Source organism: Pteropus vampyrus, unplaced genomic scaffold (assembly GCF_000151845.1).
Source record: "Pteropus vampyrus isolate Shadow unplaced genomic scaffold, Pvam_2.0 Scaffold23, whole genome shotgun sequence".
Taxonomy (NCBI): domain Eukaryota; kingdom Metazoa; phylum Chordata; class Mammalia; order Chiroptera; family Pteropodidae; genus Pteropus; species Pteropus vampyrus.
Window position 1 is genome coordinate 11,455,976 of NW_011888804.1, and position 19,242 is coordinate 11,475,217.

General features: G+C 35.3%; 1 protein-coding gene across 7 annotated transcripts in view; it reads right to left on the bottom strand.

Moving 5' to 3' along the window:
- Positions 1-19,242, bottom strand: part of SPECC1L (sperm antigen with calponin homology and coiled-coil domains 1 like) — a 121,830-nt gene that overhangs the window by 24,279 nt on the left and 78,309 nt on the right. For 6 of the 7 annotated variants that reach the window (XM_011356015.2, XM_023528316.1, XM_023528313.1 and 3 more), the window contains 3 exons: positions 18,034-18,117; positions 15,558-15,714; positions 12,237-12,339 (listed from right to left, as the gene is read on the bottom strand). In XM_011356015.2, the coding sequence (XP_011354317.1) occupies positions 12,237-12,339; positions 15,558-15,714; positions 18,034-18,117 (344 nt within the window). The remainder of the gene's footprint in view (positions 1-12,236; positions 12,340-15,557; positions 15,715-18,033; positions 18,118-19,242) is intronic. The other variant, XM_023528314.1, reaches the window with a different exon arrangement.

Below are 19,242 nucleotides of genomic sequence, written 5' to 3' on the forward strand. Positions count from 1 at the left end.
ACTTGAATTGTCCTTTATTTAATACTTATACTCCAGAAAGCCTTCCCTGACCCCCACGAAAAGTTACCAGTATTCTGACATATCATAATAGATTGATCCTATCACTTTGGAGGCTTCAATTAAATTGAATCACATAGTTTGTACTTTTTAAATATCTGGCTGCATCTCCTCAGTATTATGTGTGTGAGATTCATTCATGTTGCAAGGTTTTTTTTGTTGTTTCCATATAGTATTCTATACCCCAATTTTGTATTCATTTACCGCTTGATGAACACTTGAGTTGTTTCCAGTTTTTGACTCCTATCAAGACTATGAACCTCATACATGACTTTCGGTGAACACATGTATACTTTTCTGTTGGTTATATACTTGGGAACTGAACTGCTTACTCATATGATATGTGAATATTCAGCTTCAGCAGATACTTCCCAGTTTCCAAATTGTGTAGAACATTTTACAATGTCATCGGCAATGTTTAAGTGTTCTTGTTCTACTTCTTTCCCAATACTAGGTACTATCAGCTTTTCAAATTAGGCACTCTAGGTTTAATCTGCTGTAGTTTTATCTCATTACGGTTTTAATTTGTATTTCCCTGATGATTAATGATGTTGAGTACTTTTTGAGCCGTCTATTGGCCACTGGATAGCCTTTTTTTATGAAGTGCCTCTGAAGTCTTCTTATTTGGATAGCATAAGTCCTATAACTTTGTTTTCCAAGATTGCCTGGGCCATGTGGATTTTCATATAAGTGTTTTAATCAGATTGTCAATTTCCATTGCGGGGAAAAGAGAAAGGAAAACCTTGCTGATATTCTGATTTAGGTTACATTTACTTTATAGAGTATCTGCTTTTCCAATCAATGAATTTCACACATCATGCCATTGACTTAGATCTTAATTTCTTACTTGATTTTTAAATGCTAATGAAAATTAGATATTTAAAATTTTTCAGTTGTTTTATTAATTTTTTATCTGCAGCTTTGTTAAAATTTTCTACATCATATGTTTGCGAATAAACAGTTTTATTTTTCTTTCCAATCATTACACTTTTAATTTCTCTTTTTGCCTTATTGCCCTGACTACAACTTTCAAGTCAACGTTGAAGAGAAGTGGTGAGAGCTGGCAGTCTTGGTACTTTCCTCATCTCTAGAAGAGTTTCAGTGTCACCATTAAGTTTGATGTCTAGTCTAGAGCTTTTCTAGGTACGCTTCGTCAGAGTAAGAAAAATCTATTTCTAGTTTGGTAGAAATTTAGTCCTTTAAAAAAATAATAAACAGTTGTTAAATTTTATTGAATGCCTTTTCTGCATCTACTGAGATTAGATCATATTTATTCTTTCATTTTGAAAACTTACCCTGAAAGATTTTAATTATTTGAAATTTTTTTGAGATTTAGCATATGGCCAATTTTGATAAACATTCTGTGGCCAATTTGAAGGAATGTGCAATCTGCAGTTGCTAGTGCAGCATTTTATAGCTGTCAGAACAATTTGGTTAACAGTGTACTCAAATATTCTATAGCTGTACAAAATATGTTTGCTCCTTCTATTAGTTACTGAGAGAGGTGTATTAAAATCTCTAAATACGTCTGAGGGTCTGTCTATTTCTCCTTTCAGTTCTTTCAGTTTTTACTTTATGTTCTTTGGGGCTATGCTATTAGATGCATATGAATTTAGGATGTACCGTAAGTGCCTGTGAAGTCTTATTGGGCAATGGCAATGTAAGTCTTCCAACTTTGTTTCCCAACACTGCCCTGACTATTGTAGGTGTTTGTTTCTGTTTTGATCCTTTCATCATAATGAAATGTCCCTTTTATCTTTAGTAGTATTTTTTACTGTGACGAACACTTTGTCTGAAATTAGTTATCAATTATTTACATTATTATTTCATTTCCCCCTCTATTAACCTCTTAGTTTTCCATTTTTTGTTACTGTTTTAGATGCTTCCAATATATAAATTTTCTAGCAGCTATATTAAAAAGTAAAAAGATGTATAATATTAACATATTATCATTAACCTAATATATTAAAATATGATCATTCTAACAAGTATTAATATTTTTTTAAATGGAATGCTTTATATTATTTTTTTTCCATACTAAGTTTTCAAAGTCTTAGGATACAGCACATCTCAGTTTAGACTAGCCACATTTTAGGTGCTCAATAAATCATATGTGGCCCATGGCTACTGTATCAGACAGTGCAGCCCTAGAGCTTTATAGCATGTGACCCTTATTAATATCTATCGTAAATTAAGAATTTTATACCTTTCTGGACAGTTACTGTTTTAGTTGGACCTTACAACATGTTAACTATGTATACTGCCTCACCAACCTTTTGAGCCATTTTATCTTATATTTTAAACCTAAATATATCTTTAAACAAGATACTTTTATTATACTGCAGCCAATATTCATGTATATTTACCCACATACTCCTTCCAATGCTCTTTATTCTTTTATTCCTTCCTGCAATTTTGTTTCTCTATGGGATTATTATTTTTTTGATGGAAAAATTTCCTTTTTTCATTTCAGAGTGGGCCTGCTGGTGGCAAATTCTGTTTTTGTCAATCTGTTGAGAAGTCAGTTGCCAACCTTATTATTCCTCTGAGCTAGTACCTTTTTTATTTTATGATTTTTTCTCATTGACTTCGATTTTTAGCAGTTTTATTATGACACTCCTTCCCTCTCCTCCTAGGACTCCAATTATACACGTGTTAAACCTTGTATTATTCCATGTCTATTACACTCTCCTGTATTTTATATCTTTTCATCTCTCAGTGCTTCCTTGTGGATATTTTTCACTGATCGATCTTACAATTTACAAATCTTTACCGTGTCTAGTGTGCGGTTAAATGCATGTACTGGAGTTAATAATTTCATCTGCTGCATTATTTAGTTTTTAAATTTCTATTTTATAGATCCAATTCTCTAGAAAATTCTCTCTCTCTCTCTCCATCTATTTTCTTGAACACATTAATCAGTCATTTTAAAAGCCTGCCTAAGAGTTCTAATATCTAGATCACCTGAAGTTGTCTTCTATTACTTTACTCATTATTTCTCTTTTCAATCATTTGGTCATTTTTTGGCATGCCTCATGTTTTCCCCCCCCCATCTTTAATTCCACCCCCACCCACTTCCACCCCTGACCTATGGATGCTGCCATTTCCCTTTAAGAACTGGATCTCTGAAGGCGGGTCGTCTCCTCCCACACATATACTGCGTGCACCCAGGGCCTGCCTCCCCACCCACACCCAGGGCCTGGTGCACCCTGGATGCCTGGTATTTTTAATGGAATTCGAGATACTGTGTGTCAGAGTATAAGGGGCTGGATGATGCCATCTCCCCCAAGAGGTTTTAAGTTGCTTCTGGTAGGCAACAGAGTAAGGGCTGATCATCTTGATCTAATCGGGGACAGTTTTGAAGCTGTTTCAAGCTGATCTCTTCCAGTCAACTTATTTGTAAGGCATAGTTCTTCTGAGGTCTCCACTGAAATCCTGGGGTGTTTGCCAGGGTCATTCTACTGGCTGGCCTTGAACTCTAATTTTTGTCTCCCTAGTACTATGAGAATAAAAGTTGTGCTTACGTTTTTATCCTCTTGGCAGCAGCTTTCTGCTGAATTTCTCTAAGTCCACCTCCACACATCTTAGGATGTGACAAATTCCTTGAGGGCGAAAACTAAGTCAAATATTGAGTTCACTACTCTGAGATTGTCTTTTCCCTGGGATTCTGAACCCTCAAATATTGGCTGCCTTCAGCTCTGAATTCAAATTTTAGTCTTCCTACTCAGTCATTCTGAAACAAGCTCTGGACCACTGCTTTGTGTATGGCCTCTGCCCCATGCCAGGAGTTAGCAAATGCTCCAAGGGTTTAAAAAGGCAGGGGTAAATATGAGGCTCAACTCAATGTGTTTCCTTTCTCTCTGCAATTTTGGCTCTTGTTCAATTTGTCCTGGCTGTCTTGGTTAATCTCCAATACCTTCAAAGGTGTTTGTTTTGTTTTATATTTTAAACAACTTTTATAGTAGTTATCAGCAGAGTTTGGTCTGACATTCTATCACAACCATAAACATAAGTCCATATTGAGTATTAATTACTGATGTGCATTTTACTGACTAGTCCACAAGCTTCCTAAAAATAGAAAGTACCTTTTCACAGCCCAATTTCTGCTTCAAAATCCAGCACACTATTTGGCACAGAGGTTAGTATGTATTTAAGTTAATTTTTATATTAGGAAATGTTACTAGAATGCAAGTAAAGCATAGCACATAAAAACATCACTTGTAAACCATTCAAGCCCATCAATTCTTCTGATTCCACTAAGTTCCACTGAGAAATATACAATCTTTTCTTCCTTGGCCCAAGCACTAATGAACAAATCTCTCCATAAACCTGTACATTCTTAACGCCTACTTGAGATTAGATTACCTCAGACAGCAGTAAAAGCTTTTGTTCATTTATTAAAACTATTTTGTACTAGATTAAGTGATTTTATTATCCTTTAGATTAATTAATCCATTTTTAGGTCTGGCATTTTAACAGAAAACAATGAGATTTTTCATCCAAAGTAAAGCTCTCTTAAATTAATCTTGAGAGGCTACTTGACTGCATCCAGTTAGGTTTTTCCAGAACAAGAAAACAGTGGTACAAGAGAAGTTGTTAAATATGAAATTCAGAACAACAACAACAACAAAATGTTTACTGAAGTATAAATTATTTTATTCTACTACCTGGTTACTCTTGTATTATCAATCTTGTATTGTTAATACTTAAAGAAACAGCTATAAGAACTGAAAAGTAGTTGCCTCTGGGAAGCAGAAATTAGAGGTGAAAGAATAAAGTAGTGGATTATCACTCCTCCCTATGAACACTTAAGAATTATTAGTTACTTGCATACTTAAATTTTAATTTTAAAACATAATTGTGTACAAACTGAGGTACTGATTTTAAAATAAAGGAAAGATTTAATCCTTAAAGCAATACTTCTTAAGGTTGCTTATGTAATGCCATGGACTCACACTATAGCCTTGAGGAAGTGATTTATCCTTGTGGGGGATTTCAGTCTCACATTTATAAACCTGACAGTAAATCAGAACCGTTAAGGCCCTTTCTACAGCAATATTCTAGTACTCTAAAATATCAGTGAACAGTAAGTGGCAGGGCACAATTTAAGAGAGAAAAATGTATTTGTTAGATAAAAGGCCAACTCACAAAGGCTTGTTTTGTAATGGATGGTTAATGAAATTACAGTGATTAGTACAATTATTTTAGGATGACTCTTAAGAGAGTTAAAGGAAGATGATACGGGTATTAGGGAATCTATCTCCGCTGATTAGACAGCTCCTACGATATAAAGCATGCATGGTCCAAGCATTAATGATGTATTTGGGGCCTGAGAGAGCAGTACGTGCTAATTGTCACGTAACAGCTTATGCTCTAGTGAACTAGTCAAGTGTCACAACCTGCCTTTTCCTGCAGACTGCGAGTAGTCAGAGACCAAAGGACTGGTCCCAAACTGCCAGCTCCAAAGGATGGGTATGCTCATCCATATTTACAGCTAGATAAGGAAAAGGCTCTGGCATTTCTTATATAGCTTTTGACAAATTAAAAGCACCATCAAATATATCTTTCAGTTTTAAAAGATTATGCATTTAGAATATCCAATTTTAACTCACAGAAGACCCTGAAATAAAAGAACCAATATCTTATCTACTTTTAAACAGAAATCTGTCTCACAGGAAACAAAAGCCAGATAAACAAAAAAGCCGTACACGTATGTTATTACAGCAATGTCCGTAAGAAGCAAGGAAGGGGGAACTGGGTTTGTAACATAAGACTGTCTAGTGTACAAAAAGGTTTTTCTTTATGTATGTTAACAATTCTGTTTTACATTATATTTCCTCTTACATCGTAAGTACCCAGTAAGTGAAAAAAAATTAAGTTAATTGATGTTCTTAAGTAACTGATATGTGTGTATTTTTTTTAAACTCACAGAATTTACCTTAAAATCATAAAATCAGAGAATTTAAGAGGGAAGGAATCAAGAGACATTAATTAAATCATTGATTTAACGCTTGAATTATCTCAATTAATTGGATTATTCAATCATTTAATCAATTTGATGTCTGGTAGAGTTTCACAATCAAGGTAGAAGTACTTTAAATTATCTAAAATTACTCAATTTAAGTAGTAGTCTAGGAAAATTTAAAGTTTACGTTACAACACTCAATAACAGAAGAAAATAATAATTTAAAAATCTATTATACATGTAGTATATGCTGGAAAATGTGCATGACGGCTTCCGTTACTCCTCCATTTTACAGAGGCTCAAAGAGGCTAAGTGATTTTGCAAGGTCACACACATTATGAGGCAGAGCTGACAGTCAAAGCTTATCTGACACTCAAGTCCAAGATCTTAATTACTATTTTGTGTGTGATTTTCATTGTTTGGTCTATAGCTCATCTGTAGTGCTTATAAAAATGCAGATTCGAGGATCTTGCTTTATACCTCCCAAATTACCCATCTTTAGAGTGGATCTTAGGAATCTACTTTTCTCACAATCTTCACAGGTTTCTACACACAAGTTTGAAAATCACCGTTGCAAAAATGAATCTCCAGTGTATCCTATTATATTTAATACATAGGTTTAGACAGTTACTCAGTTTGCCATGTGCTGAGTCTTACGTCAGACACTCAAACGAAGCCAAGACAGGCCCTTCCTGTCCACTGGTAAGAGTATATAAGAGCTTACAGTCTAGAAAAGAAGACAGACATGTGAACTGACAACTTCAATATCCCTGTGATATACCTGTGGGATCTGGGAACACAGGGCTAATGAGTCACAGCTGTAAAGACACCCGAAGAATATGCCCTGAAATACAGAAAACACTGTCCTGGATCAAGTTCAAGTAAAAGAACTTAGCTCCATGGGCTCTGTGAGGAGAGAACGGGGGAAGGGCACATGTGAGGGATGAACCCTTGCAGGGAAGGAGTGGGACAAAAACAATTTTGCACAGATGCTAACTTCTAATCTGATGGAGCAGACACTCTTCAGATGAAAGGGATGGAGGGAGAGGATGGGGGTGGGGGGAGTGGGCATTCAAGGCCAAGGTGAGATGGGGATTTCACAAGAATGAGGAGTCAATAAGCCTACATGGGGGCCAGACCAATCATAAGGGGTCTTGTTCGCCATTCCAAGGATCTTGGGCTTTAACTGAATGGCCAAAGGAAAGCAGCTTAAAGAGAAATAAGCAGATCACAATTTCAAAACATTTTGGCAGCAGAGTAGAAGATGGAGAGGAAGAAGAGAAAATTACTTACATCCATGCAAAAACCTTATACAAAATGTTCACTGCAGCATTATATGTAAATAGCCTAAATAACCCAAATGTCCATCAACAGATGAATGAATAACAAAATGTGGTGTATATCCATACAATGGAATATTATTTGGACATAAAAAGGAATGAAGAATTGATAACATGCTATAACATAGATGAACCTTGAAAATACTAAGCTAAATGAAAGACGCCAGTCACAAAGAACCACATATTGTGTGATTCCATTTATGTGAAGTGTCTAGAATAGACAAATCTATAGAGACAGAAGGTAGTTAGTGGTTGCTTACAGCAAATGGAGAGTGACTGCTAATGGGTAAGGGATTTCTTTTTGATGAATATATTCTAAAATTGATTGTGGTGATGATTGCACAATTCTGTGAATATATTAAAAACCAATAAAATGTGCATTGTAAATGGGTAAATTAACTCTTATGTGAAGTATATGTCAATAAAAAAGGCTATAAAGAAAAAAATTAAATGGTTATACAATATTGACTTATGCTTGAGATTTCGGTCTGAGTTCAAACGTATAACCATCAGCATTAATGTTTCTGCCAAGTAAAGCTGAGAGTATCAGTTTTATACCTGCTTTTAGGTCTACAGAATCAAAATATTTTAAATTAGAGTTTTATATCTGGCTTCTTTCACTTAGTACAATATTTTCAAGGTTCATCCATGTTGTAGCATGTATCAAAACTTCCAACCAGTGAACAAGGGATGTGTTTCCATTTAGATTTTCTTTCTTTCAGCAACCTTTTGTAGTTTTCAGTATTAAGCTTTGTTTGTGCTCCCTTGATTACATTTACTTCTAAGTATTTTATTCTTTTTGATGCTTTTTAAAATGGAAGTGTTATATCTTAATTTCCTTTTTAGGGTTTTCACTGATAATATATAAAGATGCAAGTGATTTTAACATCGACCTTGTATCCTGCAACTTTGCTGGATTTATTTATTAGCTCTAACAGTTTTTATGTGAATTCTTTAAGGTTTTCTAGATATCAATCATGCCATGTGCAAACAGAAATGGTTTTAGTTCTTTCTTTTCAATGTTATTTACTTCTTTCTCTTGGCTAACTGCTCTAGCTAGAATTTTCAAGAAAATGTCAAATAGCAGTGGTGAGAGTAGACATCCTTTCTTGTTCCTGATCTTAACGGGAAAGCATCCAGTCTTTCACAATTAAGTATGATGTTAGCTGCAGGTCAGATGCCCTTGAAAAAGTTTCCTTCTATTCCTAAGTGCTGTTTTTTTTTGGTCACAAATGGATTTTGAATTTTGTCAAATGCCTTTTCTGCATCTACCAAGATTGTGATTTTTCCCCACTTCTTCCAGCAATATAATGTATTACACTGATTAAGTTTCATATGTCAAATCAACTTTGCATTCCTGGGATAAGTCCCATTTGGTCACAGTGTATAATTCTTTTTAATTACTGCTAGATTCTACTTGTATTTTTTTTTGACATATTTTTTATTAAGCTTATTGGGGTAACATTGGTCATTACAATTATATAATTTTTAGGTGTACATTATAATTTGACATCTGTATATTCTATTGTGTGTTTACCACCCAAAGTTCGGTTTCCTTCAGCTACCATATTCTACTTGTATTTTACCGAGAATTTTTGCATAAGGAATATTGGTCTGTAGTTCACTTGTGATTATCTTTTTCTTCCTTTGTTAACTGGCCTCACAAAATGAGTTAGAATAGAACTGTTTTCTCTTCTATTTTTGGAATAGTTTGAGAAAGACTGAGGTTAATTCTTTTAAATAGTTGGTAGAATTCACCAATGAAGCCAGCCATGGGGTCCTGGGATTTTCTTTGTTGAAAGTTTTTAAATTACTAACGAAATCTCTTTCCTTGTTATAGGTCTATTTAGATTTTTTTCTTGAGTTCAATTTTTCTTTTATACACTGAGTTAGAAAATTATTTTAATAGTTACAAAACATTTTTTTTTTTTTTTTACAGAATCGGTATAAAATAGCAGTTGATTTCTCCATAATTATTAGAATTACTTATATCTGAGGTGGCTAAGTGAGGCTGAAATCAACAAAAGGTCTTGGACTGTTGGCTCAGAAATCATCTTAGGAAGCCCACCTTGTTGATATCTGTCATGCTAGCTCTTATGAGATGACCCAGTCTTTTTTTTTTTTTTTAAAGTATCTTTTTATTCATTCTTTGGAGACTTCTAACTCCTGTCATTTACCAATTCTTAATTCTTCAACATTTAGTTCTTACTGCATCCATTTCAACTTTTTTCTTTTCTAGGTTGTTTTAATAACATTGTATTGTCCAAATTCTTTTCTCTTTCTTCTCGCAAGTGTTTTATTACTGATGAAGTCTGAGCTATACAATTTTTTATGACTCTGTCTCTACTGGCATGAACCTCTATCAAATGGAACCCCACGAACTCCTCACAGTTCACATCACCACTGGGTACTGCCATAATGGACAAAATCTTTCTTGAGTCAATTTTGATAGTATATTTCTAAAAATTTGTCTATTTTATCTAGGTTATCTAATTTGTCAGCATACAATTTTCCCCCCTGTTAAACCATTAGTTACGTCTCCTCTTTTATTCTTAATTTTGGCAATTTAAGTCTCTTTTTTTTTCTCCTTTGTCAGTCTAGCCAAACATTTGTCAATCTGTTGTCTTTTCAAAGAACCAACTTTTGGTTTCATTTAAACTTCTGTAATGTTTTTCTATTTCCTTTACCTCTGCTCCAATCTCTATTATTTCCTTCTTCCTGCTTGCTTGCTCTTCTTTTTCTACTTTCTTACAGTAGAAGGATAGATTATTAATTTGAGATTTTTCTTCTTTTTAAAGTAGGTGTTTACAGCTATAAATGTCATTCTCATAGCTGCTTGACACCTCCCATAAGTTTCGCTATGTTGTAAATTTTCCTTTGGTATGCTGTGAAATTAATTTCTAATTTCATTTCATTGTAATCAGAAAAGACACTAGATATAATTTCAACCTTTTAAAATTTGTTGAGACTGGCTTTATGACTCAAGATACAGCCTATCCTGGAATATTCTTTGTGCACCTGAGAAAGATGTATACTCTGCAGTTGTTGGGTAGAGTGTTCCACAAGGATCTTATAGGTCTAGTTAGTATGTAGTTCATATATATAGTATATAGTATATAGTTCAAGTCCTGTATGTCTTTATTGATTTTCTATTTAGTTGTATCCCAATCGTTCACTTTTTTTGCTAAGTAACTTTTTTTATTGTGGTAAAATATATGTAACATAGAATTTATCATTTTAACCATACTTAAGGGTATAGCTCAGTGTTGTGTAACCATCACCACCACCCATCTCCAGAACTTTTTCAGCTTGCATAATTAAAGCTCAGTACTGTTTAAACAATAACTCCCCATTAGCCCTTCCCCCCAGCCCCTGGAAACCACCATTCTGCTTTCTATTTTTATGAATTTGACAACTCGTGTAAGTGGACTCATAAAATATTTGTCCTTTTGTGTGTGGCTTACTTCATTTAGTACAATGTCTTTAAGGTTCATCCATGTCTATAGCATGTGTCACAGTTCTTTCTGTTCTAAGACTGAATAATATTTCATTGAATGTGTTAAACATTTTGTTTAACCATCCGTTGATAGATACTTGGGTTACTTATACCTTTTGGATATTGTAAATAGTAATGTTATGAACATGGATGTATAAATATCTTATCTAGTCCATGTTTTTAATTATTTTGGGTAAGTATATATACATGAGAAGTGAACTGCTGGATCACAGTAATCTTATGTTTAATTTTTTTGAGTAACTGCCACATTTTTTTCTACAGTAGCTGCACCATGTTACATTCCCATCAACAGTGCATAAGAGTTCCAATTTCTCCACATCCTTGCCAACACTACTAGTCTCCTGTGTATCTAATGGAAGCTGGAGACATGTAGACACCGACCATTATGACTTTCTGAGAAATGAAAGTCCATCGCAATACACTTGGCTCTTTAAATCCTAAATGAGCTGAAGATCACTGTCTGAAGTCATGTATAAATCTGTCCAAAAGGGATTTATTTATGGCAGATCTTAATCTGTTCCTCCACTACTCCATTATCTCTTCTACACAAGAATTGTCAGGAAATTTTATAGCTAGTTCCTTTATGTTATTTTGGTGAGATGAGGGCTGATGTGATGGCACCAAAAATACAGAACTCTATAATCTCCTGCATGCTGTACTCCTGCGCAATTGTACCAAAATATGAAATGGCAACTGAGAACACTGGCTGCAAGCTGGGAAATGTCTCTGAAACTAAAATCATATGTAAGGACACTTGGAATGTAAACTATACTTTTTAGCAGTCTAATAATGGATATATTTTAGAGGTTTCCATTTTGTGTAGAATTAGGACTACTTCTCCAAATACCATAATTAACTTTACTTAAAATAAAATATTGAAATAAGAGAAAGACAGGGGAGGAAAGGGAAGGCTATTAAAACAGTCCAGATGTGAAATGATTAGGGCATGAAGACAGTACAGTGGGAAGAGGGAAATGCTATGGAAAACAACTTAGCCAGAAGAAAACTTCAAACATAATAATTAAAATATTAATTTAAAGTAAAATAAACATATTTTCACTCTTACTCCAGATGAGACCTCAACAAAAGCATTTTACCAGGACTTAAATAAGAAAGTGCTATAATAGCTGAATAAGAGTACTGCAAAGATTAGCTGTACTAATCTTTGTTTCTGGAAAGGTAAGAAACTTTTAAGTGACACTCCACCAAATATGAGGTAGACTTTCAATGTGCTGAATGTATTCCTGAAATTCAGTATAGGACTCATCATTTCTGACATAAGACATACAGCAAGCTACAACACTCCAGCACTTAGTTTGGCAATTGCCTGTGTGAGACAAAAGTACCATACAATTACCTGGTAGCCTTCTGTTTTCTTCTGACACCACTTCAGCAAGGCATTCCTCTTTGATCCTCCATATTCTCTCGCCAATGCTGAGAGAGGGTCCTTCCTTTCTTCCCTGATAAGTGAAAATAAGAAACCCACAGTTGAAGTACTTTTTATTTAAGCACCATTATAAACTAGAAATTCAATAAACAGAAGCGACCGGTGTTGGTCTGCATTTTTTCAACAGGATAAATGCACACACTAAGGCATCCAATGGCAAGAAGTATCTTTTCATTCATTTCATTTCACCTATTAATTTTTACAGGGTCCCCATAGACCCAACACTTAGGGGTTTCTGCTATTATGAAGGGAGGGACTCTATTCATTATACATGTGGAAATTGGCAAAGATCCAGCACAGTGTGCATTCACAATTAATGAAATGCATTCCACAATGCTCAGAAGGGGGAAAAACAACCTGATACTGATAGTATCTGAAAGTTTTTATGGCTGCCTTTCATTCAGTATCTTACCCTTCCATAATCTTTATGCTTTGGTTTTATTTTACTTTTTTATTTCCTATCTTTTATGTTCTCAATCATTTCATATCTTTTTAAAAAATCACTTATTATAAACACAAAGGACAAGGTTATGCAAAGTAATGCAAGGCATAGTTCTTGTTTTCAAGGTGCTTATAACTGGGGTGACATAAAAGATGACGATAAACACAAAAAATATCTACAGAATGTCTCAAATGTGTTTGCTGATAAGTTGTACACTCTTTGTTGACTGTAGCTAATTAGAATTTTACCTTGCACAGAAAATGGAATTTTTCTGTAAACTCACTCACTCATTCAACAAACCCTCTACAGAGCACCACTATACAAGGTAATGTGTGACTGCTGGGGAAAGGATGGTGAAAATCAAAGGGCCCTGCCCTCTCAAGGAACTTCAGAGTTTACTACAGGATGGATATACTACAGAAGCTTAAAAAAAAAAATAAAAAAATCAATGGCTATATATAACTCATTTCTTAAAATTACATGTAGGATACTTCAGGGCACTGTTAATTGCCTTGAAGGTAGAATAAATATCCTGTCCCAGACCAGATACTGAATCGAGAAAGATCTTGTGATCACCTTGGTGATAGAGTTGGGTAGGCATACAATCCTACTACTCATCAAGTACCAAATCCTTCCAGGAGCTACTTTAGAAGTAGAACAGAACCTAAGGAATTCCTGAAGAAAAAGAGAGTGTTTTGTAAAATAACCTGCTCCTTGAAAAGTAGCACACTCTTAAAAGCTTGGACCATTTTTTAGTGTTCACTTTGTAAGTGAAGCAGAGACTCTAGCCCCATGTCCCATAAACTCAGACCAGTAACTGCCCTAGAGGTTATTATATACAGGTGGCTTAGTATTCTTCAGCACATTGATTTTGTCTGTATGTACCCTTCAGAGTATAGAAGGAAATCAAAGAGAACACATTTAGAACTGAAACTTTTCCAGTTGAGAGATACACTGAAATGGCACCAATTTTTACTTATCTTAGAACGAAAACACAAAAATATTTCAACATGCAGTTTAGACTGTTGCCTTGAAGAAATTTACTTTTATGTTTGTGTGCCAGTTTACCAGATTCCAGCTCTAGTTTAAGAGGTTCAAAAAAGTTTGTTGTAACACCACTGAACATAAGAAAAGAGAATGAAGATAAATTTAAAATAAATGAATGAATACAAAAAGGCAAGCCAAAAAAATATTCTCTATCGTGCTCAAAATAAAAGTACTACAATCAATGTGAAAGGTTCACTCTAGTTCATAGCAGGTCTATTTCGTTCTAGAAAAAGCATAAAAAGCATCCAAAAAAAAAGAGTAAACTCTATGGACACAATAAGCTGCAGAAAAGAGCTTCCTAAAGCTGAAGGGTTGTCTCTCATAACTTCTTCATTGTAAGATGAGGAAACTAAAGCTGAGGAGATGCCTTGCTGAAGACCACAGTCTCTAAATGGGGGAGCCAAGAAGAACACGTGCCTTTCCAAAACGTATAAAGACAAGCACAGACATTAGCCAGGGCAGAGCGCAAGCTACCCTCATCACTGCATCCCTACTTGCTTCAATGACGCAGAGCTTATGGAACCACTATTTTTAGAAGCTGGTCCCCTAGAGGCAGGGCTTTAAACGTAAGTATACGGCTTGAGTTTGAGAGGTGAAATAATCCTATTTTATTCTCAAGCCTATTAAGTCAATATACAGCTAAATTTCTGAAACCCATTCCTATCCCTTCAATTCTTAATTCCTCTTAATGCTTAATTCTTTTCACTAGTTCTTAATGAGACTTTCCTCATCCCTATAAATAATGCATGCTAAATTTTTGATATCTATTGTTTTCTTCTAAATTATAAATAATTCTTAGTCCCAAATGGCCTAATGAGAAATACAAATAAAACATAACACTACAATTGTTTCTCAATTATTAACATAGCATCATGTTCTCAGCTCCCAGTCTAAACAATTAAACCATCTTTGGTAGTTCTTATTCTTTCATTCCTTTCTAAAAAAAATCTGTTGAGAAACTAATCATCTTTCCTTTTGAAAAACCTCCTGAGCCCAACCCTACACCTTCACCATTTCCACAGCTATCACCCTGGTCCAGACTTGATCACTCTGTCCCAGAAACATTATAATAGCCTTTATCTGCTTTCTCCAACTTTTTTCCAGAATAAAATAATCCTCAGATCATCTCCTCACACTAATTTACATACCTCACTTTATAGCTGCTACCACATCAAAGTGACTCATTTGACTTTAAAGAGGTTCCATTGCTTAGCCGCACACTATCTAATCAATCTTTTTTCCACTGCCCCCAGCTATGGTAGGTACACACCTTCTTCTGGTTTTCTGCACCCATCCTTGGTGGGTGTGCAGTGCCATCTCCTTGGTAGCTAGCTCCCCCAACTCCTTGCTTATTCATCCTTTTTGTACATTCATTCAAGTCTTTCCCCATCCACCACCCTCAAGACCCCAAATTCCCCTCTTCTATCTTTCCCTATCATCACTCCATCCACACCCCCAGTATTTGAATTTTGCAATACTTACTTTTGTATTCAACCATTCTCTTACTTAAAAAACCAAAACCAAAACACCAGCTGCTTTAGAAAAGGGACTATCTCTTATCATTTTTACTTTTTACTTCTATACCATCTTACCCAATTCTGGACATAAAAGAGGAGATCAGAAAACACTAACACATAAAGAAAGAAAAAAAATCAGTGCCTGAATGCATTATTTTACAACTTGATCATTAAAAAGGCCAGAAAAGGTATGCATGAAATGCATCAGCATCAACTGTTCCCTACCTTATCCGGCTTCGGGTAGTAGGGGTCACGGACGCTGTGGGAGAGGAGGAGAGGGAAAGCTGTGGTGACGTGGTTCCCATAGCCATAAGAGAGGCCGGCGATGCTCCCTCAGAGGCAGAGATGTCTCGTTTCATCTCTTCACTACTTCGTCGAGACACTGATTATGAGAAATAGTTGTTATGTATTTTATAGCAAAAACATTTTAAATTGAGTTCTTGAGACATTTTGACAGGTTCCAAGAGAGCAAAAATTACCATACTGGAGGAAAACTAACATTTTCTTTATCTTACTGATAACTTGAATTTTTTTTCATTTAAAAAAATGTAAAAAAAGGTACAGTAGCTGAAATGTGCACTAAACCCCATATCCCCAGATGGCAAGAAGTGTATCTTACCCATCCCTATAACACTCACAGTTCCTGCCTAGCACACAGTAAGCACTCCTTAAACATTCATTTAATCACAAATACAACTAAAAACCAAAAGCTAATTAAAGCAGTACTTAATGACTACTCACTTTCAACTAAAATCAACACAGCATTCTGAACTTAGCCAAAAACACTCACTGTTAAAGGGACAGAAAGGAAAGAGATACACTTAACTCTGGGTCAGGCGATGTTCTCAAAAAACAGTTAATGAGAGCGAAACCAAAAGGTGTCAAGTCAGCTACTGAGAAATATAAACAATCTCAAAAGTCCTACTTTGAAAGTCTGGCACAGTAAGACATTACCTTGTTTGAATTACATAAAGTTCTGAGAACTGTTAAATGGAAATAGGCACTTCAGCTATTGGTAACACAGCCACAACGAAAAGCACCTTTCTAGCAAGGATGTGCTGAATACAAGCATGTGCTCACAAGGCTGGGCTGAGTACAGTGAGAAGTGAGACACGAGACAAAATTCCTGACCTCAGATAAATTCTCTCACCTCAGAAACACTGGATATGCAGGAGCCATTAACTGTATCACTTCTGCGCTGGTTGTAATGCAGTCAATGTTATACATCAGTAACCTTTCCCCCTGATTAGTGAAACTGCTTCCCTTTTATTGGTTAAAATTTTCTTGATGATTTTAAGATAACCACAAGCAGAATGTAACACTACATTAGAAAAGTAATGTCTTTAATGATCCAAGGGAAACAGATGCTTTCTCCTATTACAGGATCTTATTAGAATGCTGCACTTACATATTCTGACATAATTTTATAGTTCTTGTTTTTTCTTTCAATATCAGATCTCCGTATTCCTTAAATCAGCAGCATCTTTTAAGTGGTGTGCTAGGTAATTCAATATATGGCTAAATTTTGGAAATCCATTCCTGTCCCTCCTTCAATTCTTAATACGTATTAATTCTTTTTAATTCCTCCTAATGCTTAATTCTTCTTACTACTTCTTAATGACTTTTCCTCATCCTTATGAATAATGTATGCTAAATTTTTATATCTATTGTTTTCTTCTAAATTATAAATGCTTTTCAGTCCCAAATGGTCTCTGACAAAAGAGAAATACAAAGTAAAATAAAACATTACATTTTCATGTATTATTTCTCAATTATTAACATAGTATCGTGTTCTCAGCTCTCAGTCTAAACAATTAGAGTCATCTCTGGTATTCCTTCATTCCTTTCCTAAAAATCTGTTCCTGAAATTAATTATTTTTCCCTTTGAAAAACCTCCTAAGCCCAACCCTCCTTTCGCCATTTTCACCTTTCATAATTTTATATAAAATAAAGGAAACAGACTGAGAAAGAAAAGGAAGAACTGTTATAAAAAAAAAAAACCTTTGAGATCTGGGCTTCGGGATGATAATTTTGGCTGGACTCTCCACTAATTAAAAGACAGCTATGACTGTATAAAAACTGTACTAACTTAAATCTACGTACAAGTGAGATGTTAACTGTATGAGGCAGAGTTATAGGAATCTCCTTTCCTGGTCCAACTTCCAGTTATGCTATTAAGAGTAAGAACAGGCCACAAAGGAAAAATAATGCAAACAACTGATAAATGGAAAAATTAGCTCTAGGAGATAAAGTAAGCCTGTCAAATTCATCATTACAAGATGGTTTTATCATACTGAAAAAAATCTGGCTTCCAGAGAATTTTTGATGTGCTCTGAAATAACTCTTCAAAAACAGTCATGACACAACTTGAGATAAATATTCTCATCTTTCACAACTATTATCAACTTTGCATGAAGCTATATTTTCAGCACATCATCTAACCCACTCTAGGCATTTAATAAATACTTATTAAATGAATGGAACTGTCTAGTTTTTGTTTTTTTAAATTGGGACCATGAAATATGATTTCTATAGAATCTGAATGACACAATAGAGGAAATTCAGAGTGAAAAATATCAAGCCAAGAGCTTTTAAAGAAGCAAGTAAAGTTACCTAGGTCTATTGAGAAAAGTATTCAGTACTGTTACTAAAACTTCTAGAAGAGTCTTTTTTAAAGGAAATTTCAGATAAAAGTCATTACCTGAGATGGTCTTGGCACTTTCCATGGCAGGTACTCTTGGCAAAGAAGCAGGTCGGCTGGTTGAAGATGTTCTTAACAGATGCTCTGCACAAAGTGGAAAAGGTCACAATAAAGAAATCTGACACTGAACTTCGCTGTAACAAAGGCAGCAAGAAGGTGAGTTTTATTCCTTTTGCAGTCCAGCGCACTTCAACAATTCCCCATAGAGTCCATTCATACGAAACGACTTCCGTAGACAAGGAACATGGGAAAACACTTCATTCAGTTTTTTATTTCTAGGGATGGGACATTTGACACAGATGAAAATGCTTCTAAATCACCAACTGCTACTTTGATGCAATTCAACTGAAATTCAAAGACCCCCTATTGTAGCGAGGTCTAAAAAGTGCAAACTAAATAAAAGCTTTGCCCTTGTGCCTACATACAGTTAAGTGAGGAAGCCATAACACATACAACCATAAATAAGTCAGGATGTGATCATTAGAATAAAGAAACGATAAAGTGCTATCAAACCACAGAGGGAGAAGCCATTCACTTTGACTTCAGGCATCAGGGAAGGCTTCAACGACATGCTGCAATGACATTAAATTGGGCTTTAGTAGTAGAACAGGGATGGAGAACAGTATTTCAGCCAGCTCATTACCACAGCAAAGGTACAAGGACATTCAAGTCAGAGAATACTAAAATCTCAGCCTGGCTAAAACACAGGGCACATGTAAAATAGAGAAGGCAGCAAGAAAAGGGGCTTTAAAAGGAGGATGAGGCTAACTGACATGAACCTTCATTACCTGATATGTGGACTTTAACCTGAGGGCAACAAGGAAGCATTAGACATTTCTGTACATTCAGGGAAGAACACAATCAGAAACACAGCCTCAACTGTCTACATTTGCAACCTCACCTTGTTCTACTCCTCCCTTGCTTTCTAAACATTTACAAGCTGTCTGGGGAGTTTCTTGAGTTCCTTGAACACCGGCACAAGCTGTTCTCTCATCTCCTATACTCCTCTTCCAGTCCCTCCTTAGCCTGGCTACCTTCATCATCCCACAGATCTAACTTCAAAATGGCCTCCTCAGGACCTGCTCCCCCACAGTGGGAACCCCTAAACACAGACCAACACACTTCTTACCTAGGGCTATAAGCCTGACAAGGCTGTCATCAGGCCAAGCCAACAAGCACAAGGACAGACTAAATGTGTTCTACCTGGTT